Here is a 26,588-nt window from a genome sequence, read left to right as displayed (position 1 = left end):
CCCAAAAAAACAAACAAATTAATTTAATAAAAAACAAAACAAAACAAAAAAACATGTGCCCTGTCTTATGTCAGGCCAGTTTGGTAGGATGTGGTGATGAGAAAATCTAATCTTTATCTGAGCTCAGTCTCCACTATTTGCAGCTTTAGTTATATGTAGTTCACCACAGATGTCAAAGGCTTTGAGGAGAACTTTCTCTTCAACATGGCTTGAGATCTGAACATATGAGTGACTACAAAGATATCTTTATACTTACAGCCCAGAAACCACATTCTTAATCATGAGAGATCTCTGTCTGTGTCTCTCTCTCTCTTTCTCACTAATTCAAAGAGAAAATATGCACAAAATGATATTGCAACATTATTTACAATAGCCAAGATATGTTAGCAACCTTGTTGTCCATTGAAAGATGAATGGCTAAAGAAGATGTAATATTTACAAACAATGGGAAATTGGCCATAAAGAAGAATGAAATATTGCCATTTGTTACAACATGGATGGACCTAGAGAGTTTTATGTTAAGTGAAATAAGTCAAATGTAGAATACAAATACTGTATAATTTAACTTATATGTGAAATCTAAAAAACAAAACAAATCAGAAATAAACTCATAGATACAGAGAACAAAACTGATAGTTACCAGAGAGGAAGGAGGTAGAGCCTTAGGCAGAAAAGGAAAAGGGGATTAAATACAAACTTCCATATAAAATAAGTCATGGGGATGTAATGTACAGTATAGGGGAATGGAGTCAATCCTATATCATAAAAACATAATATGCAAATCGACTGAACGGCTGAACGACCAGTTGGCGGGGGTGGGGCCGGCGAGCAGGCAGCGCTAGGCCAGCCAAGGCATGTGCCAGTGGGCAGAGGGAGGGAATGGCAATGGAGGTGACAGCAACCAGTGGCGGCAAAGGGGCACCATTCCCTGATCAACCCGTTTGGTCGCCATCCACAGAGGGAGGCTGGGTAGCAACAGCAGGGTGATGGGGGCGGTGCCGTTCCCTGATCAGCCAGCCCGGTTGCCTCCCATCATTAGGACATCCCCTGAGGACTCCTGGACTGTGAGAGGGCGCAGACTGGGCTGAGGAACCCCTCCCATGCGTGAATTTTCGTGCACCAGGCCTCTAGTATTATCGTAATAACTATGTGTGGTGACAGATGGTTACTAGACTTATTGTGGTGATCACTTTGTAAGGTATATAAATGCTGAATCAATATATTGTATACCTGACACTAGTATAATATGCCAACTGTAATTAAAATAAATTTACAATGCAATATACAGATGATGTATCATAGAATTGCACACTTGAAACTTACATAATCTTATTAACTAATGTCACTTTAATAAATTAACTAAAAATAAAATTAAATTAAAAAATAGAAAATAAAATAAATAAGCCAAGGCATATAGTGTGCAGCACAGGGAATATAGTCAATAATGTTATAATTTGCCTGGTAACAGATGGTTACTAGACTTATTGTGGTGATCACATCATAAGGTATATAAGTGTTGAATCACTATTCTGTACACCTGAAACTAATATAATATTATATACTAACTATATTTTCACAAAATTTTTTAAAAAATAAAACAATTAAAATATAATGAAAGAAAACGAGATTGGAAGGCTTACTTAAAACCATGTGATATCTCTAAAAATTTAAGTTTAAAGAGGGCATTTTACACTGTAATAAATGGTTATTTGGCACCACTAATTTTATTGTTCAAGGGTCCAAGCCTAACTAAGATTTCTGTATTAAACTAAACAATCTAAAAATAATCTAACATGTGCATTCTATACCTTAATAGATTTTTTTATGAAGTTGAAGAAATTATGAATTCTGCTAATGATTGGCTTAATCAGAAAATAAAGAACAGATAATAAATTTCTTTAATATAGGAGACTTACCCAAGAAAAATAAGTACTATATTTTTATAAAAGTCATATTAGAACTAAGGTCAGAGTAAGTTGAATATTAATAGCAACATAAAGATATTACCAAATTAAACTGAACTTAAGGTTCAGATAAGAGAGTAAGGCAAATAAAAAGTGAAAAAAGGAGAAGAAAAAGTATAGCAGGATTTGGGGATATTGGACTGAGAGGGAACATTTTTTCTTTTTTGGTATTTGTCATTCATTCAATTCTTAAAAGGGGCCCTGGGATTAAGGAATTATATTCTAGTCACTTGAAAGCAACAACAAATACTTCATGACAAAAAAGTAAAGTGTAATTGAAAATTGGAATTATTTGAATGAATTTGTTTCTGGAGTTTTAAAGTTATTTGTTTTCTGCTATTATTAAATCTTCAAACAGCTTGGGTTTTGTCCACCTCTAATTAAACAGAAGATAGCATTCCAGAATTTTGGAGTATAAACCTACCTGATGATATAGAAATTAGGTTTTACTATGTCCATAAATTAGAGAACTCTTTTAATAGGGTTTGGGAAATCATTTCATCTCTTTGTTTCCCTTTCTAACTTAGAAGTAGATGGAAGGGACTAAAATACGATACAATATATTCTTGATATATTTAACCTCAATGTCTTTGTTGTGCTCTTGAATCTTATCTCACCTTAGGCCAAATCAACATGTTCATTCCTGAGACCTAAGACACATACATATCTGCAAATGTAGAGGAACAGAGTGCAATCACTTCATGAAATATAATCACATCTTCCCCAGGAGGATAGACCTGCCATCTCCTTGTAGCTATGTTCAAAATGACTAGGTACTCACATGCTGCAGGAACTCCAAAATGATGTTAAGTTGGGGAAAGCTTCTGCTCACCTGGTAATAGCCTAAGTTCTGAGTTCATGATGCCAACACTGCTGACTATTCCCAGGAGACCCCTGCTTTGACCATAGACCTCAGAAATTCCATTAGTCATTTTTGTTTCCTTAAGAGGTAGGAGACTATACTCAAAGGAGAAATACTGAAACAGAAGAATATACACACACACACACACACACACACACACAAGCAGTCCTCGGGTTACATTGGACCCGATGTATGTCGTTTCATGGTTACGTCACCATCTCCCATTTATTTATTAAAAGAAAAGTTCTGTCATTTCGACGTATGTACATATGTGCTTTATGTTTTTTATTATTTATTTACCACAAGTAAAGATCAGGAATTGTTATCTTTCTTTTAATTTTTTTTTCCACTGTTTCACTTCATTACTGCTGTGTATGTGCTCCATGTGAGTGACGTAGGTGCTTATGTAGGTGGGTTCCGACTTATGGCGAAAATCGCATTACGTTGCGTCATAGAAACGGATCTCCAACGTAACCCGAGGACTTACTGTATACTGTTTTTTTATTTCCTAATTTTGGGATCTACACACTTAGCATTTAAGAGGCCAGGTATTTCTTATTGTTGCCAATAAGAGACAGTGATTAGTATTATGTAGGCAAAATAATTAGGATTATCCTCGATACTGATGACTTCAAGATGACAAATATGTAGTCTTATTTTAGTGAAATCACTTTTAAAGAAGTATATAACATTCCCTTTGACATACAGACCCCATAATGGATCTGATGATTCCAAGTGGAATATCCAAGTGTCCTATATAATAAAAGCCTAATATGCAAATTGTCCCCTCAGGCAGTCGTTCGACCGGGAGTTTGACTGGGAGACCAAAAGTTCAACTGCTCTCTATGACATGCACTGACCACCAGAGGTGGCTCAGAACATGGCAGGCATCAGTGACATGCTACAACCTCTTGCCAGCTACCTGGGGGCGGGGTGATGGGGATGGAGGAGGTACAGTGAGAGTGTGGGGTGTCCTCTGAGCTTGCTCTCACTCCCCATACTACCCTCCCCCCTGGATGTCAGGGCTCACATTCCAGGGAAGCCCCCATGCTCAGGTGCCAGGCACCTACAAGAAGCCCGCCCGCACCTGCAAGGCATCTCTGCCAGGACCATAGGGGCCAGTCGGGCTCCCTGTGGGTTCACGCAGGAGCCAGTCTTCGAGGCTGGCCGGGAAAGTGCGAGCTGCCTGCCTAGCTTCTGTGCAGTGCTGCTGGGCCACCCAGAGGCCCACGGTGAACCCTGGTCTGCGGTGTCCAGGCCACACTCACCGCAACTCCATGTGGGGACTCGGGTGCCGTGACTCAGGTAGAGGGTGGTGCATGGGGGCCTAGGGGCCCAGGTGCTGTGCAGGGCCCAGAGGTCATCTGGGACCTGCCCTTCTACACCAGATGCTCGCGCTTCGATTGCTGGCCAGGCCTAGGGACCGCACCCATGCATGAATTTTGTGCACCAGGCCTCTAGTCTTAGGTAAAGCAGAACAAGGGTCATGCTAATCTCTGGGCATTGGTGATCTGGGTTGAAAAGCCAAGTGTACCAAGGAAGCATGCAGGTTCTCACAGGCCTTGCAGGTCATAGTTCCTGTTTTAGGAGATGAGCTGCCAGTAGCAGAGCTAGATGATGCTTAGCAAGCCCATTCTGAGTGCGGTTTTGACAGAATGCATCTGTTGGCAGGAGTGTGAGAGGCAGCAAATGCTTGTGGCTTGTTCTTGCTCTGACTGCAACATTAACTTGCGTTAACCTTTTACTTGGCTGAGTGCCTGACTCTCCTTAGAAGAGATGCAATTATCCCCTTGCCCTTTTTCAAAATTCTCTCCATGTCACTTTGCAGTGTGGCTGCAGCAATGTCATACCTGATGACTGGTGTCTGATAGGAGCCCTAGCCAAGGGTGTCATTACCTGGAGAGGGTAGGGTAATGTAATCCTATACTATGATATATAGTGAACTATCCGTAAGTGCTGCAACCCCAAAAGTGATTACTGGTTCAACACTCAAGCCAAGCTGCAGGGCAGAAGAGAGAGGAGGTGATTTGCTAGCTCAGGGATTGGATCATAGCTGGCTGGACCCTGTCAATTAAAGGAGCCCCCTCTGCTTCTGGTATTCTCTTCCTTGCAGCTGATACATCAGCTCCTGGACTCTTGAATTGAAGTGAAAACCAAGAGCTCTGTCTCTCTCTTTCTCTGTCTTTCTATCTCCCTCCCTGTTTCTGTCTGTCCCTCTATTTCTCCCTCCCTCTAAATACTGAGATCTTCCTTCCTTCCTTCCTTCCTTCCTTCCTTCCTTCCTTCCTTCCTTCCTTCCTTCCTTCCTTCCTTCCTTTCTTTCTTTCTTTCTTTCTTTTGAGAAATCCATCTATCTAGTAACTTTATTGAAGGTTTTTAACCACTTTTTTCTTGTATAGGGTCCTTGGTGAGTGGTTTTGATCTGCCTGTGTGTGTGTTAAATTTTACCACAATTGAAAACTTTACTATTTTTTCCTTTGCAATCCATTCCTCCATCAACATGTAAACACCTTCAGTTTAGCTGATACAATATTAGGTTCAGGGAGTGAGAAGCTGTATTATGTAGTGGTTGAGAGCATGCTTACTGGAGTCAGAAACCTGGGCTTCACTCCATGATTACTCACCTACTAGGTATTACTTTGGGTTTTCTCATTTCTCTACACCTGTTTTCCCATCATTCAAATAGAATATACCTCGAAGAGTTGTTGTAAGGATTAAATGAAATAACATAAAAAGATCTGCACAGAGCTTAATACTATAAGTATTCAATGAATGTAAAATGATCAATAATGATCTATGAAACTTGTGTATTGTATCCCTTTAAATGAGAGCCATGAGAATAGTTCTGCAGCTAGGCCATGCTTTATCCATGTTATTGGAGGAGAGTCTAACAGCTGAACTAACCCTCTTATCTTCTCCAGGAAAATCACCTGGACCTGGAAACTGATGGTCTCCCATCCACGGTCTTTGATGACAGAAAACACAGACAAAAGAATATTACCCTCCTCTTATTTCCCCATCTACCCACATTATATGCAGCCCTAAAGCTCTCCCAGATGGCTGGGTTCTTTTTACTCAAGTTAGTCCTTACATGAGGACATTCACAACATCAATCAAAACTTCCAAAAGTTCGACAATTCCTTTATCACATATATGTTAAGGATTTCTTCTAAAATATATACAAATAACTTTAACTTTGAAAAAAAATTAGTCAATCATCATTTCCATAAAATCACACACACACAGCAGACCTAGCCAAAGAGGTCGGTGCCTTTCTGTTCGGCTTTCTATCAGAAAGGCCAGGAAAGAGTCCTTCTCTACCTAGTGCTCAGAATTCATTCCAGTGAATTTCAGTCACTGTTTGAAAATGATTCGCCAGTGTTTCTTTTCTCTTGCTATTAACACCAAACAAGAAGGTTCATAGAATGGGCATCATTTTCAACAGGGCTTGAGAAAGGAACTAGCTGAGCTTCACAAAGGGAAATGGAGACTATAATATTCCTCATCTCTCTAATTAAAATGTCAGAGCTTCAAAGAATACATTATATACTCTGACATGATGGCTTTAGCCTCCATTATACTGGAGTTGCTCCAATATAAAGGAAAATATCCCAAATTATTTTGTGCATTTTTCTAAGGAAGAATAGCTGATACTCATGAATAGGTTAAAAACCTTTCAGAGCAAATTTAGTAACATGCAAGTTCAGGGCTTAATAATGTTAGCTCATTTTCTCTAGTTTCTTAATCTTTTCCTCCTCATGAGAGAGCATTTAGGATTTTGAATTCAGCCCTGCGGGTAGAACCTATCTTGATGACATTTTCAATGATCTTAACATCAGCATTTATCTTCCCACCATAGTCAACCTTCAGGTCTCAGCCCCAGTGTTACTGTCTCATATACACTTTCTTCCCAGGACATACTCTCATCTATCCCTGTCTGGTTTTGTTTTTCTTACCTTTATATTCTCTTTCCTGTAAAGTTTCTAGAATATAGTAGTCAGTCAGTAAAAATTTATTGAATGAATGCAAGAATCCATATGAATAAATGTCCTTCCAATTATTTTCTTTTCTTTTGCCCTACCACAACTATCTTTCAGATATTCTCTCATCTTCACCTACTTCATATATCTCATGGAATGAAAGTACCCCATGCATCTGGCTGAATCCTAATCATCCCCTGCTTCTTCTCCCATTGATAAGTTTACGAAACAACCCTTTCCCCCATCGTAACACTCCCGTATGCTCTACCTCAAATTGGCCCAGATAAAAAGACATTATTAGTCAGCCACAATGAACATAAACCCGAACTGGTTAAAGGCAAGGAGCTGCATTGTAGATAATTCTGAATGTTAATTTCTAAATCGCTAAAATTCCTCTCCTGAGATTCAGCTATTTAAATACAAATGTAAGCATGAGATGGTTCGCATAGTATTAGAATGTTTTAAATAAACTCCCATATTCACTATTTTTGGTGATTTTATAAATAATATAAAGATAACAATAGACCATTGACATTTGAATTTGTTATCTGTGGTTTAGATTAGTTGGGGATAACCATAAAGGTCATTCTTAACTTAGATCAGAATGTCTACCCTTATGGTGTTTGGAGGAATAAATAAGTATATACCAACACCTAGCACTCAAAGCAGGTGTTCAAGGCCCTTATCAAGTAAAAGGTCTAGTTCTTTACCAATATCTTTATTTCAAATAATGAAGTATATATCTGAATTCTTGAATATTAATTCTTGAATTGAGAAGTTATAACAATCTTCAGAGTTATCTCACAGGCAAGTCTCCTGACAATTTATAGTCTCAGAATTAAACAATAATTCTTTCACCTAGTAACATTATACGTTTCTGATTATTTAAATATGCTTTCATGCATACAGTTTAACATAACAGTATTTAGGAAAAGAAAATAGAGGAGTTATTGGAAAGGTGCCATATACATTTTTTTTTTCTATTCGGAGGAGGGGTTGCTTAGAGTTTACGATGAAGAAAATTCCTTACCCTTCAGTATGTATGAAAAACTTAGTTTAAGACAAAAGGTCATGTGGCTACCTCATGCTGCCATTCAAAGAGACAGAACATTTCTCTATGCTGAGCTTGAGCTTTAGGCTGAACTGATGAAGGTCATGTCTGAACAGTGTCAGGGAATATGAGCTTGAACTACTGCTGGAGGGGTCGTGCCTCTTCATCCAGCTCATCTCACTCTACTTGATTTCTGCTTCCATTTTTCAGCTCCAACAGATGGTGTCTGACCTTTACAGACATTCTGCACTGTCCTAGGCTCCTGAAGGATTAGCCTCAGTTTTGCCAGAGATAAACTCACTTCCTCATATTCTCCAACTGCATAAAATTTGTTAAGAACTCAGTCAAGCTGAGTTTATTAGTATTCGGCCACCTGCTGTATCACATTTCTAGGGTTCTGATGTATCTAAGTTTTTCAACCTCTTCTTCTTCAGTTTTCATCATATCAAGTCAATATGGTCATCATTTCCAAGTCCACAACCTCAACATATTCTTACTAATGTTGGCCTTGACACTCAGCTCCGGATTTGAACTGGAGATCAGAACTTAGCCACTCCTTAGTACAGAGGCTCAGGTCCGACAAATCTGCCTTATCTGGGGTACTCCTTTCCCCAGTCACCAGTAATACTGCAAATCTAAGTCAGTCTTTCCGAGGGCCTTCATTATCCAAGGCTTTAAGAGGTAGTTGTGAGTTTGGTAACTCCATAGACAGCACAATCTAGCTAAGGTCTTAGCAGCTGGGATTCTTTCTTTATTAGAGTCTAGGGCATGAAATAGAAAAATCTAGCAGAGGGAACAGAGGTGATAAAAGGGAAAGAATGGGCCTGCTTTTAGAAAGTAAACTTTTCCATGTCCAGTAATATGGGATCCTTTCCTAGTTTTCTAGTAGAAAAACGTTTGAGAAACATATAAATGGGCCAGTCAGAATAATTTCACATTGACATTCGACTTTAACCCGATATGGTATATAGAAGAACACATTTCTTAGAAAAGTGGTCCGTCTTGGGTTAAGACCCACCTGGAAAGGTCCTATTAATGCAGGTATAGAATGCCTACAAGAAGCTGTGTTTCAGTTTGGGAGCCTGCTGATTATCACTAAGATCCATCTCAGACGGGATTTGAATACCACAATCAGCAATGGTTCTGCTATTGCTTTACAATGAATCACCACGTAGGTTGCAGCAGAGGGGTAATACCAAGGGGCCTGCCCCTCTGTGCCCCATCCTTAACTTCCCTGTGGCTCCACTAATATGAGGCTGTTACATATGGCTGACTTGTTTGAGAGATTTGAAGACACTGAGAGAGAACATACAGAATGACGAGGAACAGGGAACAACTTAATATTATTAAAGACAACATCACTGATCTTCAAATTGCTTCAGCCATCTTTATGACCAGGAATTTGTCTATAAGTACGCTTTTCCTTCTGCAGCTTCTACCACTTTCCTTGGCACCCCCTCCTCTGCTCTTGTCTCCCCCTATCCTTCTCTCTTGGGCTGTGCCTGACCCTCAAGTTCCTCCTTATTTATCATATAGAGTCATTTTACTTTCCACCCACTCTCTCCAGGAGGAGGAAGTTCAACCTATGAGTAAAAAGCTACCAAGTGGCCCAAGGTTATAAAATGAAAATTCCTTTTTAGAACCAATATGGTTTACCATTGTGGGAAAATAAATTAGTAATTTTTTACTAAGCTGTTTTCCTACTGCAACTGGATAGAAGTCAACACCAATAAACCAACTTCTCAGAAAAAGTACAGGCCTCTTGGCAAATTACAATATTTTTTGATTGTTAAAGAGATAATATTTCTTTTTCCTCTGATGTATAGTCTGACACAAAACCTAAACTCATAAAAGCCCCAAAAGGGGAAGGACAACTGATAAAGTACAGTTCAGCACAAACAATGCCATCTAACTACCGAATAAATTATTCATGGCAGCTATTTATATGGTGTAATTCCTATTCTTACCTGGCAAAATGCTGAGGAGCTCTTCTTTCTACTACATTTCCTCAGTCGACGAATTTAGTCAGGTCTGAGAAAAAAGGTAAGAGAACAGTGGACTCTCTCTCTTCTTGGAAATTATTTAAATTATGCTTGTTATTCTAAGTTCTAGATAAAATGTTAAATTGTCATATTTACAGGAAGGAAGAGTCCTATCTATGTGGCTCCTCTAAAGGACAGGAATATAAATGTAATTAGGGGACAAACTGGGTCATCCAACCTGGCTTTATTACTTCATGAATCACTGAATCATAGGCCTGGCAGGGACCTTGAGATCCACCTTCCTATGCTCAGCAAGCAGACATTAGCTATACCAGACAACCACTGATCCCATTTTTAAGGCCCCACTGAGAAGTTCCCTCATTTTGCTTTCTGACTCATTCCAGTGCAATGATGCCGGATGTCAGAACAGTCTTTCTGATGGAAAACTGAATTCCTCATGTTGATTTCTTATCTTCTTATATTAGCCCAGGCAAATCAAGATAATTAATTGGTAATTTGTTATTTTCTCCAATCAAAATATATTTCATTTTTATTTTGAATTTCCAAAGTTTTTCACAGTCATGGTACAGTTATGTTCATGGGCTCAAATCCTGCTCCCATAACTTACTAGCTGTGTGACCTCGGGGAAATTGTTAAACCTCTCTGTGTCTCAGTTTCATCATCAATAACATGGAGGTAACAATAGAACCTACCTCATAGGGTTCTTATAAGGATTAAATTAAATGAGTAGTATCTGTAAAACCCCTTGAATCAATGTCGCTATATAGTGTTACAGAAATGTTTGTTACAAAATTAAAAGCACATTTAGAAAATACAAAAGAAAATTTTGAAAATACAACAAAGAAACTGACTACCTTGCTTTAGAGATAACTGTTTACATTTTAATGTTGCCTTCTTGTCTTGTATATACATAAATCACTTCTATAGCACACAATTGGGATGATGCTATATTTGAGAAAAGGTTCTGTGTCATCAATTTCTTCCCTTAATGTTATTTTATGAGCATCTCTCCATATCCTTAAAAATCTTTGAGCATTTCTTCATATGCTTAAAAATCCATTTTATGAGCCATTTTAGCAATCTTCTATTGTTGACTATGAGATTATTTTCAGTATTTCACTTTTTTAGCTAATACAGCAATAAATATCTTTGTAAATAAACTTTCATCCATCTCCTTGAATATTCCTATTGTAAATTTTCCTGAAGTGGGGTACTGGGATACAGTATGTTTTGAAAACACCAGGTGCATACTATTAAATTGTGTTCCAGAAAGAAATGTATTAATTGATGCACCTATGAGGTAATATATAAGATAGCATCTTTCAATACAACATTAAAAATTGCTTTTTAAAAAAGGGAAAAAAATCCTGACTTGATGATAAAAATTATATCAGTTTAATTTGAAATTTTGATTCCTAGTGAGAGTGAATGTTTCTGCATAGCAACTATTAAAAAATAGTGAATTTTTATTGAGTTATGCTTTAGCCTTTGGCTGTGCAAGTGGAATTCATTGTTCTTTCATGATTTCCCTTGGGTTGTGGATTCTAATTTTAATCTACTTCACGGCTCTCCTCCAGAAGGTTTTTTTCTACCTTTGGTCTGGTTCTTATCCTGTAAAGCAGAATAAGAGGCTACGTTAGTATTGGGGCCAGACTACTTATATTTGCATAATGGGAAACTTCACCATGTTTCTATTTATGCAAGTCATGAACAATCATCAAGTTCTGGTATGAGTTAGTACTGATCCTCGGTATTATGGAGGTAAGAGAGGGTCCTTGCCCCCCTCGAGTTTAAAGTCTAATTGGAAAGAAAAGTCTCATGCATGAAACAATTAGTGATCAATATAAGGCGACCTACACTGAGTGAATTGTGAATACAAATACTAAGAGCTATGGTTATTTAAAGAAGGGAGAGATCGATGATGATATGCGTAATCATCAATGAGGTTGGCCTTGGCAGAGGAAAGGGCAGGCCTTTCAGGTGAAAATGGCAGTAAATGGCAGGCTTTTACAGACACAAAGAGCGTGGATTTTTGTGTCAGACCTGGGTGTGAAATCTCAGCTCCACCATTTGTTAGTTTTAACCTAAGCAACTGTATTAACCATTCAAATGCTGGGTTTGAATTCCAGTTCTTCCACCTAGGACAGTGATGGCGAACCTTTTGAGCTCGGCGTGTCAGCATTTTGAAAAACCCTAACTTAACTCTGGTGCCGTGTCACATATAGAAATTTTTTGATATTTGCAACCATAGTAAAACAAAGACTTATATTTTTGATATTTATTTTATATATTTAAATGCCATTTAACAAAGAAAAATCAACCAAAAAAATGAGTTCGCGTGTCACCTCTGACACGCGTGTCATAGGTTTGCCATTACTGACCTAGGAGCTATGTGACAGCTAATAATTTGAGCAAACTAATAATGTCTATGGTAAATCTAACTTTGCTTACCAATAACATTAGGATGATCAGAGTATTTACCTCACAGGATTGTTGTGGGGATTAAATGAGGAAATGTGAAAGTGGGGGCTGGCACATGATAAGCACTCAATAGTTTAGTTTTTATCATTAGCCTCCTTAGGCATCAATTTAGTAAATCACTTCTTAACATGAGGTACTAATGATTCTCCACCATAAGTGATAATTACAGGTGATTTAATTGAGAATTGGAAGATTTGTCATTGCAAAGGCGAGAAGGAGACTGGAATTGGAGGTTTTCCCCACAAATAATAATGCGCATTTTATATTTTGAAGTGTAGTGCTTCACTCTTCCCTGAATGTCAATGTATTGTTCATTATAGCCCACATCCACAGAGCCCCTTTTATTTGGACTTGAGAGCCTGATGTTTTTCTGCAAGGCCCAAAGTCAGCTCTAATTTTTAAAATCTTTTTTGTTTTTTTTTATTTTTCCAGTTACAGTTAACATACAACATTATATTAGTTTTATCTGTACAACTTAGTGGTTAGACATTTTATAACTTACTAAGTGATCATCCTGATAAATCTACTACCCATCTGACACCATACATAGTCATTAGAATATTATTGACTACCACTATATTCCCTATGATGTACTTTACATCTCCATGACTATTCTGTAACTATAAATTTGCACTTCTAAATTTCTTCACATTTTCACCCATCACCCTAATAACTCTCCCACCTGGCAGCCATCAAAATGTTCTCTATACCTATGAGTCTGTTTCTGTTCTGCTTGTTCATTTATTTTGCTTTTTTGGATTCAATTGTTGATAGATAGGTATTTATTACCATTTTCTTGTTCACATTTTTTATCTTGTTTTTTCTTCTTCCTTTAACATTTCATGTGATACTTGTTTGGTAGTGATGAACTCCTTTAGTTTTTTCTTGTCTCAGAAGTTCTTTATCTGTCATTTGATTCTAAATGATAGCTTTTCTGGGTAGAGTAATCTGGGTTGTAAGTCCTTGCTTTTTATTTTTTAAATATTTTTATTGATTTCAGAGAGGAAGGGAGAGGGAGAGAGATAGATAGAAACATCAATGATGGGAGAGAATCATTGATCGTATGGCTCCTGCGTGCCCCCTACTGGGGATTGAGCCCGAAACCCAGGCATGTACCCTTGACCAGAATTGAACCTGGGTCCCTTCAGTCTGCAGGCCAATTCTCTATCTACTGAGCCAAACCAGTTAGGACAGTCCTTGCTTTTTATCACTTTGAATATTTATTGTCAATCCCTTCTGGCCTACAAAGTTTCTATTGAGAAATTAGTTGACAGTCTTATGGGAGCTCCTTTGTAAGTAACTACCTGCTTTTCCCTTGCTGATTTTTAAGTTTCTCTTTTTGTTATTACCCTTTTGCACTTAATTATGATGTGGGCCTTTTTGGGTTCATCTTGTTTGGGACTCTCTGTGCTTCTGGACTTGTATATCTATTTCCTTCCCCAGGTTAGGGAAGATTTTTTTAAAGATAAAACTCAATACTCTCACTAATACATTCTATATAATAGATATAATTAACATTTCTAAAAGTGGTAAGGTTAATTAAGTAGTAATTAAGTAAAGGAGTTAATTAAAATACCAAATAAGTACAGAAATGCCATATTAGTAGCACTAAAGAAGATGAAGGGATATAGAAAATTCAAAACATTGAGTGATGAGGTTTTAAAATATACACATCCCTATTTTGGCATTCCTCCTTTCATAATATGAAGCTAGTTCCCTCTCCTTGAGAGTGAGCTGGACTTAGCAACTATTTAGAATACAGTAGAAGTCACAGTGTTTCATTTCTGAAACTTGGCTATAAAAATTTTTGTAGCATTCTCCTTACTATCTAGGCTCACTCTCTTCATGGGAAAACAAAGCCATGTTTTGAGGAAGCTCAAGACCCTGTTGAGAGGTCCATGTGGTAAGGGATCAAGGCCTCCAGCCAACAGACAGCACAAACTTGCCAGCCATGTGAATGAGCCATCTAGGAATAGAATCCTCCAGTCCCAGTCAAATCTTAAGATGCTGTAGGCCTAGGCAGAATCTTGACTGCAACCTTATGAGAGACCCTGAGCCAAAAGCACACAGAAATTTTATATATATATAATATATATATATATCACTGAATATGATATACCTTGAGATTTTATCAGGTGATACTTAGCCTAACTCACTTGTGAAAAAACAACCCATATACTCTATTAATAAGAAGAAAACTTTGATAAGCATAAATGAAGAAAGTAATTATAAAAAGCAAATATCAAACAGGAAATTGACTACAAGCATGTCATACATTTTGGCGGAGACTGGTTAGCTGTTCATCAAACCCATTTCTTCCTTTCCCTGGATATACAGTACAAGATATTAGCACATCATATCTCACAATTAGGCAAAAGACAACTTCCAGATTGATTTTCTGTTTCATGGAGGGAAATATGATTTTCTTTCTTGGACATATCTATGATGGTGGGATTAAGAGACCTCCAAATGAATAGTTTCCACATAGATGATGATGATGATGAGGAGGAGGAGGTGGAGGAGGAAGATGAAAGAGGGGTATTGTAGGAGGACAAAGGAAGAGGAGGAGAAGGAGGAAGTAGGGGGTGAACGAGATTATTTATGATCCTGATAATGGCCCAATTCAGTTATTTGTCAATCAGTAGTACTTAACATGAACATAGCTCCCAAAGTACTTCTCTAAACCCGGGTTCTGCTGTTACAAAGCAACCCACTGAAGATAATGGACCTAATGATAGACTTCAGACAGGACTCTCTCTCTCTCATCCTTTGTTTTATTTTTCTTGTTTCATCAGAGTCCTGAAAAGCAAACAGTACTAGTATTATCCCTGTTTTCCAGATGGAGAAACTATGGCTCAGATGAGTTGACAAGAGTAGAGGAGCAGGCATTCAAACTTCAAGTCATTTGTTTCCTGGTTCTGGGTTCTGAAGCCCTTATTACATAAGGGAGTGGGAAGATTAAGTAAGACACCATACATGAGAAAGAATGCCTGACATAATGGAACCACTCAAATAGGACTTTCCATCTTTGAGTTCCTTACTGGAGACTACATAAATCCTATGAGAATTATTGAGCACATAGAAAGAATAACTACATTTTCTTTTCTGCTCCAAGGCGAATTGTCAGCAGAAGTTTATCTGAATCTCAGTGGGAGCAGTGAGTAGGATGGTTGTGGGTTTTGATAGGTTTAATTTGATTTTATATTTTGAGAAATGGCTATATTATCCAAAAGCAAAATATTGGAATGATTTCTTTATAGAGTTTATTTCTTAAATCTCTTGACCATTACTTTATTTTATAAAATGATAAATATGAAATAAAATCGGTAGGATAAATTGATGTATTTTGTAAGAAAAGTAATATTCCTTCTAACCTGGAATGCATGAGCTTTTAGTGAAGCAGTCCTAGGTGTCAATCCTTTCTCCACTGTTATTAGTTGTTTAACTCTGGCTAGTCATCTAATATTCCTGAGCTTTAGAGTTTCATTTATGAAATGCAGATAATAATACTTGTTTTGCAGGAATGTTGTGAGAATAACATAAAGTATAAATTGAATAATATATAATAAGGATTTAAGAAAGTACTTCCTCTGATCTGTGAGCTAAGAGCATTGGTATTGGTTTCTTTTAATCTCCTAATTCTTATAAAATAATACAATAAAAGCATATAGTTATCTTAAGGAAAATCATGATCATTTCCCTACTTAAGTATTTTAATTTTTTGTAATTGATTTCAGAGAAAGGGAGAAGGAAAGAGAGAGAAACATCAATGATGACAGAGAATCATTGATTGGCTGCCTCCTATACACCCCTCCTATGCTCTGACTAGGAATTGAACCATGAACTCCTGGGTCATAGGTTGAAGCTCAACCACTGAGCCACTGTGGCAGGTCTCCCTATTTAAGCATTTTAAATAAAGTACTACTAAATTTTGCTTTTTCTGGAGAGGTTTTGGAATAATTTTTTTCCCTCTGTATAAAAATATTAAAATAATTAAGTGGTCATGAAACAATATAAGAATTTTTATGTTCATAGATCCATAGTGTGCTTTAACAACACAAAGATCTTAGAAATTATGCGGTCATTAGTGTCATCTGCCAAACAGTCCTAACCCTCCCATTTCAGGACCTATGGTGGGACTGAGTTTCCTGGCTTGAGTGGGACTGTGTAACTAGACTTGAGTAACAAGTTGTGCGGTGCAGTGCCTGTTCCAGACCTTTCAGACTCTATTTTCCCCTCTAGCTTGACAACCAGCAACATTTGAAAAGGTACCGGCATCAGAATAGGTCACTGAGAGCTTTCCTGCTGACCTTTAAGGGTCATGCAGCAGAAGACTGGAAATGTAGCTCATTCTGAATGATCAGGTAGTTAAAAAAAAGTCTAGAAAAGACATATAAATATATATTTAAAGACTAGATTTTATTTCTTTATAGAAGATAAGAATATTGATCCAATTTTTGTTTTATTTTTTTAAAAAATATTTTTATTGATTTCAGAAAGGAAGGGTAAGGGAGAAAGATATACACACTGAGGATCAATCCTGGAATCCGGGCATGTATCCTGACTGGGAATCAAACCGTGACCTCCTGGTTCATAGGTTGACACTCAACCACTGAGCCACACCTGCTGGACCAATTTTTGTTTTAAATAAATAGAGCAATATTTGGGGCCTCACTTCAAATTATCCCTTTAGAATTCTCAACCTTGACAGCACTTACACATAATAAAGATGCAATTCTACTTAATAATATAGATGATGTATCCTTCAAAGGAAAATGGAGATCAAAGTTAGATTAAGAGAAGTTTAAGAGCAGGGGCATAGCTAAATCAGTATTTGTTTCTCACCTGAAAGCTTTCTAGATTTTTAGTTGTGTTTTTTTAAATATCTATTTATGTATTTTTTCAACATCATGCAATTCTCAGCCTGAGTTCAATACTGAGTACTTTAGAAAAACACAATTAGTTTTGACTATTTCATATAAAGTAAAAATAAAATAAGGCATAGTTTACATTGTTTAATGATAGGTAGCAGGAAGAATCTTATACTTGAATCAGGGATATTACTTTTATTTTTTTCTGGAAACATAATTTAAAAAGACAAAATCAGCATCACAAATTCAGATTTAAATAAAAGTTAACAAACACAATACAACATTTTTATAGGTTTATTTTTAAATACGACACACTTGGTATTAGCCTATAAGGCATCAAATGCCCATAACCTTAATAACTGCCCTTTTACAATATTAAATAACACATAATCAACATTAAATTATTATTTTTTGTTTGGCAAAAAAAGTACAATTAAAAGCACAATGAAAACCACAAAGTAATAACTCTCAGTATACTATCTAACAACCTGTCTTAGCTTTCTTGTCTGATGTGTTTGGAGCCTGGCTAGGAAGTGTGAAGGTGGCAGTGAGGAAATAAGACTGGCTATTCTGGAGACATGGGGAGTTATTAAAACTTGGATCAAAGAAAAAAACTGTCTGCTTCCCATATTTCCCTGAAATAAAATAATAATTCATGGTAAAATAATTTCTAAATACGCCACACTCTATGAGTCCGAAATTGAGAGGTTAAAAAAATTAGGCAGTTGTTTGTGGGTTGCTGAACTACCAAAACAGATCTATATTATTATGGCATCTCATTCTGAGGTTGATTCCAAATTCTTCATTCATGACCCATGAAAGACTTGTCCTAAAAGCTGACATTAAGGCATGCCAAGTCTCCTATAAGAAAATTATTCTAACATCTTTGGATATTATGTTGTTCTCTAGTTATAAAACATTCTCCTGACATACATAGTCTTGAATGTACCTAAACTTGCACACTAACAAACATAAACCACAGGAGCACTCTCAAGTGTTAGCCACGGATTTTAAAAAAATCAATTTTACGTATTTAAATAACCTCTTACTTTTTACAGTGTCAGTGCGGGAGTCAGGCAAATTATTTTCCAAAGCTTATGCCCATACAAGTTGAAGGAGAGAATATTATAGAGTTCTATGAGCCATAAAATGATATAGCTAAAAATCGGCTGAAGGACAATGTGTTAATTCTTATGAACACTTTCATACTGGGAAAGCCATTCTAATTCTTCTCATTATAGCCACTCTTTATGTCCAGTTCTTGGAAAAGTAAAACCCCATTACAGAGAACTGTGAAGACCTTATTCCTTTGTCACAGTGGAATCTAGTTGGTAGTATTAAATCTTGCTGACTAGGTGAACCATTGGTGAAGATTGTGAATCTCCTTTGTCAGACCACATTTTTGTCATAGTAGTAACTGCCACAAAGGAATCTGACCTTCAGACTGAAAAAACTTCTCCTAATACATCTGGGAACATTTTTTATTTAGCTTTAGGTGATTCATCTAGGTAAGGTTTTGCATGTGCCTGTCACATGTAAAAGATGGTGGTTGAAATGTTCAAGTCCTCTTGCCTAAAATTTTTGCCTGTCACAGAGAAATAAAATGTACAGTCACTTGGGTTCAGACCCTTAATTCCTGATATTCAATGGGTATAATGCTCACTCACTCATTTATTCTTATGCCTGGAGGCAAAGGTAAGGCACACATAAATTTGGAAGGGCAGTCTCTTTGTCTAAATTTGCACCTTGAAGGACTTGTTTTGGCACTGGTCCACCTCAGTCCCTAAAACAAGTAAGTCTGAGAGGGATGGACTCAGGTATTTTAAGCAGAGAGCAGAGCATGTGATACTGATTGATATGAAGGCAGTTCCTTATTAGCACAGGATCAAGGGGCATAGTAGTCGTGGGTAAGAGCACCCACAGTCACCAAGCACTTCATGGTTCCAAGCAGTCCCGCACCCCTCTAACTGATAAGTCAGCTGGGACATGGGGAGCCTAGAGAAAAGACATTCTTTTTATGAGGGGTCAGTACATGGTGTAGTACACGGTCTGCTTCAGATGCTCCAAATGGCTGGAAATCCGGACATACAACATCGCAAAGAAAGCACTTCAGCTCTGCCACAGACAGTTTGAGGTCCCCTAAAAAGGAACAGTTTATGAAAGTCATGAAGAGAATTAAACTGTCCATTAGTAGCATGGAGAAATGGAGAAAGACAGCTTTCTTTCTGGTACTCAACCCTTTGGGCTGCATTATTGAACAATGAGCTGCCTTCCCTTAAGATTAGGAAGGTGACTCTGAACTCAGCTTTCTGAAACCTGACACATAAATTAAAGGCCTAAACTACGGACCTCTGAAAAAAGTTTTGTTTTCCAGGTCTGGCAATAAAAACTCTCATAGATAACAACCAGCACCATGTTGAAGAGAGAGGTGTAAGGTAATAAATCTCCACGAAGGACTCAAAATCAACACCACAGCTATGGTCCACTCAGTGTCTATATCAGTTATCACCTGATCTTGACAAAGTACTTCTAAATAAATATTTAGAGCCCCCCAAAACCCTCTTCATCAGATTGGAAACATGTCTAAACTTCAGGGGTTTTAGTTGCCTGTGCCACCATGACTTTAAATTCAAGTAATCTTCCTTGGGTCCTTTTGGTGTAATGGTCTGTTCTCCTATGATTTAGAACCTTAAAAATGTGCCCTATAAATGAACATACTTAAATAATGTTGAAATAAGCATTTATTTACTACATTTCAATTTTAAAATTAAAAATATATATATTCTGACCTGTTGAATTTTTCTACTTCTGAATATTTTCTTGTCCTAATCTCTCTCTGTCTCTCTCTCTCTCTCTCTCTCTCTCTTTACCCCCCCCCCCCCCCCCACATATCTCTTTTAGGTCACATCAGAACTATATATCATTTGGTAGCACTGCAAGATATATGAAATGCTTCCAAATGAAAAGCTAAAAAGCTTTAGTGTTTTTCTCCTTTATTGTCAGTTTTACAGAATTGAAAAAACTTCCTAAACACTCGATTCTTAAATTTGTTCTAAAATAAACTGAAAATCAAGCCACACAATTAATTCAATTTAGTCTGTGATTTGGCTAAATGAATCTTGCTCATCAATAAATAAAAACAAAACTCAGCTGATCCCACTTAGCTTCTATGAATAAACATGTATTTTCAAAATGTATTTAAAACAAAAACAAATAGCTCAGACCTACTCACTCAGCCGAGCAGATCATTCCTTGATTGCCTTGACATCGTTCAAGGAGGGCCCTCAAGCAGACGAAAACCTGACAACTTATAAACCTTTAGAACGTGCAACTTACACCACTGGTAAGCTGTTCTCAACACAAACCACAAAATGACATGAGATTCACAGTAAAACAAAACGTTTGTTCAAAAAGCACAAAGAACCAGCAGTAGAAAACAGAAATCATGTACAGCTTGTCCCAATTCTTCCTGAATCAATAATAGGCTATTCTATAGGGTAACTGATCTCTCTCTAACTTCCTCCAATGTTCATATATTTCTTGGTTGTTGTTTTTTTTTGCCTAGTAGTTTTTTCACATACCCATCCTCTCTATTTTTACTGTCCTCTGATCTTCCCTTTTGTGTTTCCCCTTAACCCTTAGTCACACACTGCATACTTATCAAATCCATTTGACACCCAAGAGCTCATTCATATAGAAATCCTGACTCACACACTCTGCCAGCCAGTCACCCACGTATTCCACAGTCCTCAACAACAAAAGACTGCAGGCATTAGGAGGCTTTACAATCTGCAAAGAAATCACTTTCTTACTTCCCCATGCCTGCCCTCCCACCCCAACCCCCAGCTCCAGTCCTCTTTCAGAATGACCCCACTGAAAATGGTAACACAGTACTGGAAGCCACAAATCCTCCAGCGTGAGGTTAGAACCAACTCAAGGAATAATTGCAAAATTCAAGATCTTTCTGAGGCTGCACTTCCTGAACCACTACCACAGGGAAGATGATGTGTTAGCGTGTATACTGGGTGTTTTGCCACATTGCCCATCATGCCTCTCATAGGAGCTTCCTGAGCTCAGAATGATGCCTAGACCATTATGATGAGGGGTGCAGTTCCCATTGACTCTCTCTCCATTTTAATTTTTTGTCTATGGGCTTAAGGACTGCTGCCATCCTGGGGCAATGTCTCATTGCATGGCCTAGAGCCAGTGGTGATACATGCTTCTAGGCACAGTCCCCAAGTCCAGCTACAATTGTATTGGAAGTTTTCTCCAAACAACAAAACATCACCTGGGAGTGTGCCTGAGCCAATCATGACTCAAACCTGCCTAGATGTTTGCATGTCTGGAAATATTTTTAAAATGTCTTACGAACTGCCTCTCTGATGTAAGAGCCAGGAAGGACTTCAAGAGCATGGGTAACCAGTATCATAGCTAAACCACAGACAAAAAGTGAAATTTATATCAGCCAGTAATTTTATTTCATCTAGAGAATGGGCATGAGATACTGGCTAATATCTGGCATTACCATTATGGGTTAAATTCAGATTGGTCTCATAATGATTTATATAATTTCCTTTTACTAGAAAATGTATTCTAATGACTTAATTACCACTTCTGAGTACAGGGGTAATTTTAAATATATGCAATTTATAGTTAAAAAAAATAAAATAACCAACAATCCTCACTTTTTGAAACATTCAAACTCAAAACCCTATATTTTAGTGTGCAGCCAAATTATAGGAAAAAAATATCAAAAAAATGAATAAGAAACTTTAAGAATCCTATATAATAAAAGGGTAATATGCTGTGTCTCAACCAGTCACTGTAACACCCACTGACCACCAGGGGGTAGACGCTCCAACTGGTACGTTATGTTGCTGCTGGGGTCTGGCTGATTGGGACTGGGTGAGAGGTCCCGACATGCCAGGGAGCCCTCCTGCAGTCCCTCCCCGGCCAACCCCTATTAGCCTCAATCAGGACTGGGTGAGATGGCCCCAATTGGCCCAGATCACTGGCCATGTTGAGGGACCCCACCCGTGCACGAATTCGTGCACCAGGCCTCTAGTTAACTATAAACCATATTATATGATTAGTGCTTAAGCTCTTTTTGACAAAATTGATGTCTACAATTGATCTGTGTATGGGAACTCCTAGTATCCAAAGAATAATATCCTATATCTTATCAAAGAAATCATTAGTACACTGGGCCATTAGAAATATTTTGCTGGAGAAGTAGAAGTTGATGGCCATCACAGATTAATCTATCTCAGCTCTTTAGAAGGACAGGTGTAGCTGAGTGTGGTTTCTTAATGCAACTTACATGGCTTTTCTTCTAAATAAAAAATATGTGGAGAACAAAAACACTCACAGGCTATTGGTTTGGGAAATCAATTTTTCTTGCCAGGCAAACAAACTGCACTGTTAATTTTAAGAAATGGGGTTTGTGTGTGTGTGTGTGTGTGTGTGTGTGTGTGTGTGTGTGTGTGTGTGTGTTTTCATATAAAAAATGCCAAGGCAGACTCTCAAGTTCACAACCAGAGTTAACTCTGTACAGCCAGAGCATCTTCCTCTACCAAGGACAGCTCCAGGGCATTGTCATGACTGCTGGTTTTCATCCTGAAGCTGAAGGAACCATAGAGTTTTGCAGATTCTTTGGAAGCGGCAAACCTGTTGCGACGGTACAGCTCCCCCTTCCACATAGACATCATTAGCAAACAGGACAGAACGACCCCCCCAAGAGTAAGCAGGCAGAGCCCGGCAATCACACAGCGGTCCAGATGCGCCCCCAACCTGGCGCTCTCCTTCTCCAGGCGCTCCATCTCCCGGGCTGCCACGCTGTTGGGATCCACAGTCACTTCCCGTGGGACGATGTAAGAGATGATCACCAGCAAGATACCAGTGACCAAGAACAAGACGGCGCTGATGAAACCATAGTCTACGGACTTCCCTGAAGACGTGGCTTCTGAACTCGTGTCCTCTTCATCGTCAGATATCAAGGAGATGGCAGCTTCGTGGGACCACTCGTTGGGATTTCCCCAGCCAAGGTCTCCCTGGTGATTACTCCCTTTGGCTGAAGGGGAGCTCTGGTTCCTCTGCTCCAAGTTCACATTCTCGTCCACGTAGGTGAAAGAAGTTTCTAGTTCCTGGCTGCAGCAATTGCAGACTTTCCGTTCTGCTATTTGGTGATTCCCTGAGCTGAGAGGTCCTGGTGGGAAGGAGTTTGGCTGGATCACGCTGTCTTGCAGAGAGGGGGAGGGGGAAGGGGAAGCTGGAGAAGGACCAAGTTTAGAGCCTTCCACCTCGGCTGCTCTTGGCGGGGACGTGCAGTGTCTCTGGCAGCAGAGAGCAGCTTTGGTGGCTGCTGCATCTGCCTGGTCAGCTGGAGGCCCTCCTGAACCCCAGTCCGCAGCATCACACCAGGCTGCCTGGCCGCTCTTCCTAGCAAGATGGTGGGGCTCCATTGGAACTACCCGGACATCCCCCAGCAGCTCCCAGAAATTCTGCCAATAGCAGCACAGAGAAGAACCAACTAAGGCTGCACCACCAGGAGTGCTGCTTCGGAGGCCCCCATCTCCTTGGCAGCCACAGTGTTGACACTTCAAGCCCAGGTCGTCCTGAAAGGGGGGAGGGAAAGCAGAGGATGTCTAGTAGCTAGAAAGTGTGAAAAGGGCAAACCCTCTGATTTATCACAGGGATTAACACTAGGAATCTCAGGTCAGGGAAGAAAAGGAGCAGGGAGGAAGCAGCAGTGTCTCTGAAGAAGGCATTGCCGTCACCAGGCCAAATTTATCCAAGGATTCACACATCTCTGTGACAGGATCCCTCAATGAGAAGGCAGGCTTCCTGTGCAGAGACACAAATGAGAAAGGCAGGGACCTTTTTTAGCAGAACTGCTGATTTTCTGGAGAACCCGGGAAGCACAGAATTCTCAACATTTCAGTTAAATTATAAGCATTTACCCTCTCTCTAATTCAGAGCAGATTCTAATACAGATTAGCTTTAGCGCATCACCACGGGTGAACGCATATGTCACTATCAGTTGGGCTCTGTTGGAGCTGGGGCTCAGCATTTTGACTGTGTGGGTGAGAGAGGGCAGCTTAATCAGCCATCTCTCCTAACCTTGCACTGCATGCGTCCAATGACCCTGGTCACACAGCCCTGTATTTACAAGACCCCAAGCTTGTTCACTGTGCTTCCCTTCTTAACCCATCCTCTTGCTGCTACACGAGGGCAGCATGTTATGGACCTGGAAGTATGTTGACAACATGCCTCATGGTGTGATCCCTGCAAATACTATACGCCAACCCACTCCTACACACACACACACACTCACACACACACACACACACACACCTCTGCCTGCTCCAGGTACAGGTCGACTACTGCTGCTCACTAACTCTGTAGGGGTCTGAGTTCCTCTCCCTCTGCAGGTTTTGCTAACACAAGTGCACAGGATCTTGACCAGAAGTTTTACAAACCCAATCTAGAAGGAAGCTGACAACAAAAGACGAATTATAAACCCACAGAGTCAGGGTTTGGTTGAGGCAAATAGGTGAGAAGCAATTTCCAAGGGTACCTCTGGAACTTTGTATCCATGACACTCCTTCACCCCCAGCGCAGCAAGGGACCTTCCTGGGACAGAACTATTAAGTTAAACAGAAAACCATTTGCCCATCTTTCTCTGCCTCTGACATTTTTCTGAGGAATAAAAATTCACTTTCTAAAGTACAGAGGTTTCAAAGAAATTAAAGTCCCCAAGTCCAGGGTAGTAATTGATTTAACCTAAGGCTTGGGGGTTTATTATGATTCAAAATCCACAGCTCCAAGAGCTGGTAACCCACACAGAAGCACAGGTAAGGCTAAGGTCAATCTGACAACTCACCTAAAACATGGGAGAGGGAATCCACACGTTTTCTGCTATACATTAGCTTTTTTTTAAACCCACTTTCCTTCTATTTTTGGAGTTTCTCTGCAGCTAAAACAAAACAAACAAAAATACACCAAGTGCAGGAAAATCACAACTGAACCAGAGCTTTGCCTGAGCGAGTGGACAGATCCCTGCTGCAGGATCCCTCAGTGAACGAAGGGATGTAAGGAGTTTGATTACTGAAAGGAGAAATCATCTCTCAGGTCGCTCAGACATTAGGCGCCCCGATGAACCTTTGGCACAATGAACTCATCGCACTGGACTACTTGGGATAAAATCGGCAAAGTCCCTTAGGGGGCTTCCAATTTATAATAACAAAGAGGGAGAGAAATCTCCACTTGATTCCCTGGTCCTACGTCTGTCTATCTTTTCTTCAAAGAGAGACTCCTCTGGTTCCAAGGGAGATATACTAGCCTTACAGTGGATTTCCTTTGCAGCTCCTTGATCCGGGGTTTCCATCCTCGAGGGAGAAGAGATAATCCCAGGAGACCTGCTAAAGGCTCTTTCCAGCCCTCCCTTCCCTTTCTTCTCTCCGGTTTAAGAGCGCAATTGATGAAACTGCACCTCAAAGCAAGGAGACAGCAATCTCCCTCGTCTGTCGCCATCCATTAAAGCATGAATATCTGCGCTGGAACTAACTGACAGGGGCGAGGCTGGTCTGGGGAGGGCGACCTCGGCATGCGTCCTGGGAGCGCTGTGCCGGACCACGCTGCAAGCACTGGGCAGCGAGGAATCAATCAATTCATTCCCAGTGAACTCCGCACCCTCGGGAAGCACCCGGGCTCGGGCTGCATTCGTTCGCGGAGTACCCTGAGGCTGGGCAGGCACCTCGGGCAGAAAGTGGGGACTCGCTCCCCTGCTCCGCCAGGCTCCCGGGGTCCCTCCCTCGCTCCAGTGCCTCCTCTCCTGCTCTCCAACCACTCACCTGCTTGGGCCACCCAGTGCGGCTGCAGAACCGCGCTAGTCCCCGCGGGTTCCTCGGGAAAGTCCGCGATCACCGCCGTGGCACTTGTAGCCACCGCACACAGCGGAGCTCCTCGCGGTGGGCTGCGCCCCTGGTGCCAGAGGGGCGGGGCGGGGCGGGGCGCTCCCTCTAGCGGAGCATCCCGGGAGATGTAGTCCGAGGGCGGGGGTGGGGCTGCCTGCCTCCCTCAGGTCTGTTCTCTCTCCCACCTCCTGGCTTCTGCCCTTCCCTTTACCACCACACTCCTGCCTCCTAAACTCAAGGTGGGGTCCCCCAGCCTCAGGTGTAGCCACAGGATTATGGGGGAAGGAGTGTACACTTAGTCCCTACCAAAATATATGCATATTTTGTCTGATTTAATAGAAAACATCTAATTGGACTTTATTAATCCTTTTCCAGATGAGGAAAGAGGCTTAGAGGAATTATATGCCTCATCCAAGGTTTCAAAGACAATTTAAGTGGTTGCTAATAAATTGTATCCAGGA

The 26,588-nt window shown here is 39.7% G+C and overlaps 1 protein-coding gene and 1 long non-coding RNA gene across 5 annotated transcripts in view; one reads left to right on the top strand and one right to left on the bottom strand.

The window, feature by feature from the left end:
- Nucleotides 1-26,588, top strand: part of LOC102246546 — a 301,492-nt gene that overhangs the window by 198,744 nt on the left and 76,160 nt on the right. The window lies entirely within an intron of this gene.
- On the bottom strand, nucleotides 22,227-26,155 carry TMEM74 (transmembrane protein 74). Of its 4 annotated transcripts, none has more exons than XM_014541981.1 (2): nucleotides 26,065-26,155; nucleotides 22,227-24,055 (listed from the first exon to the last, which is right to left on the bottom strand). In XM_014541981.1, the coding sequence occupies exon 2, from the start codon at nucleotides 23,671-23,673 to the stop codon at nucleotides 22,753-22,755; it is 921 nt and encodes a 306-aa protein (XP_014397467.1). In that variant the 5' UTR covers nucleotides 23,674-24,055; nucleotides 26,065-26,155; the 3' UTR covers nucleotides 22,227-22,752. The 4 variants fall into 4 exon arrangements, with proteins under 4 accessions (XP_014397467.1, XP_005869122.1, XP_014397469.1 ...); XM_005869060.2 differs by having other exon boundaries at nucleotides 22,227-23,826; XM_014541983.1 differs by lacking the exon at nucleotides 26,065-26,155 and adding an exon at nucleotides 25,559-25,717 and having other exon boundaries at nucleotides 22,227-23,826.

This window comes from Myotis brandtii, unplaced genomic scaffold, assembly GCF_000412655.1.
Source record: "Myotis brandtii unplaced genomic scaffold, ASM41265v1 scaffold285, whole genome shotgun sequence".
Taxonomy (NCBI): domain Eukaryota; kingdom Metazoa; phylum Chordata; class Mammalia; order Chiroptera; family Vespertilionidae; genus Myotis; species Myotis brandtii.
The sequence above is the reverse complement of the archived record's forward strand: the minus strand, read 5'-3'. Positions and strand labels throughout refer to the sequence as shown.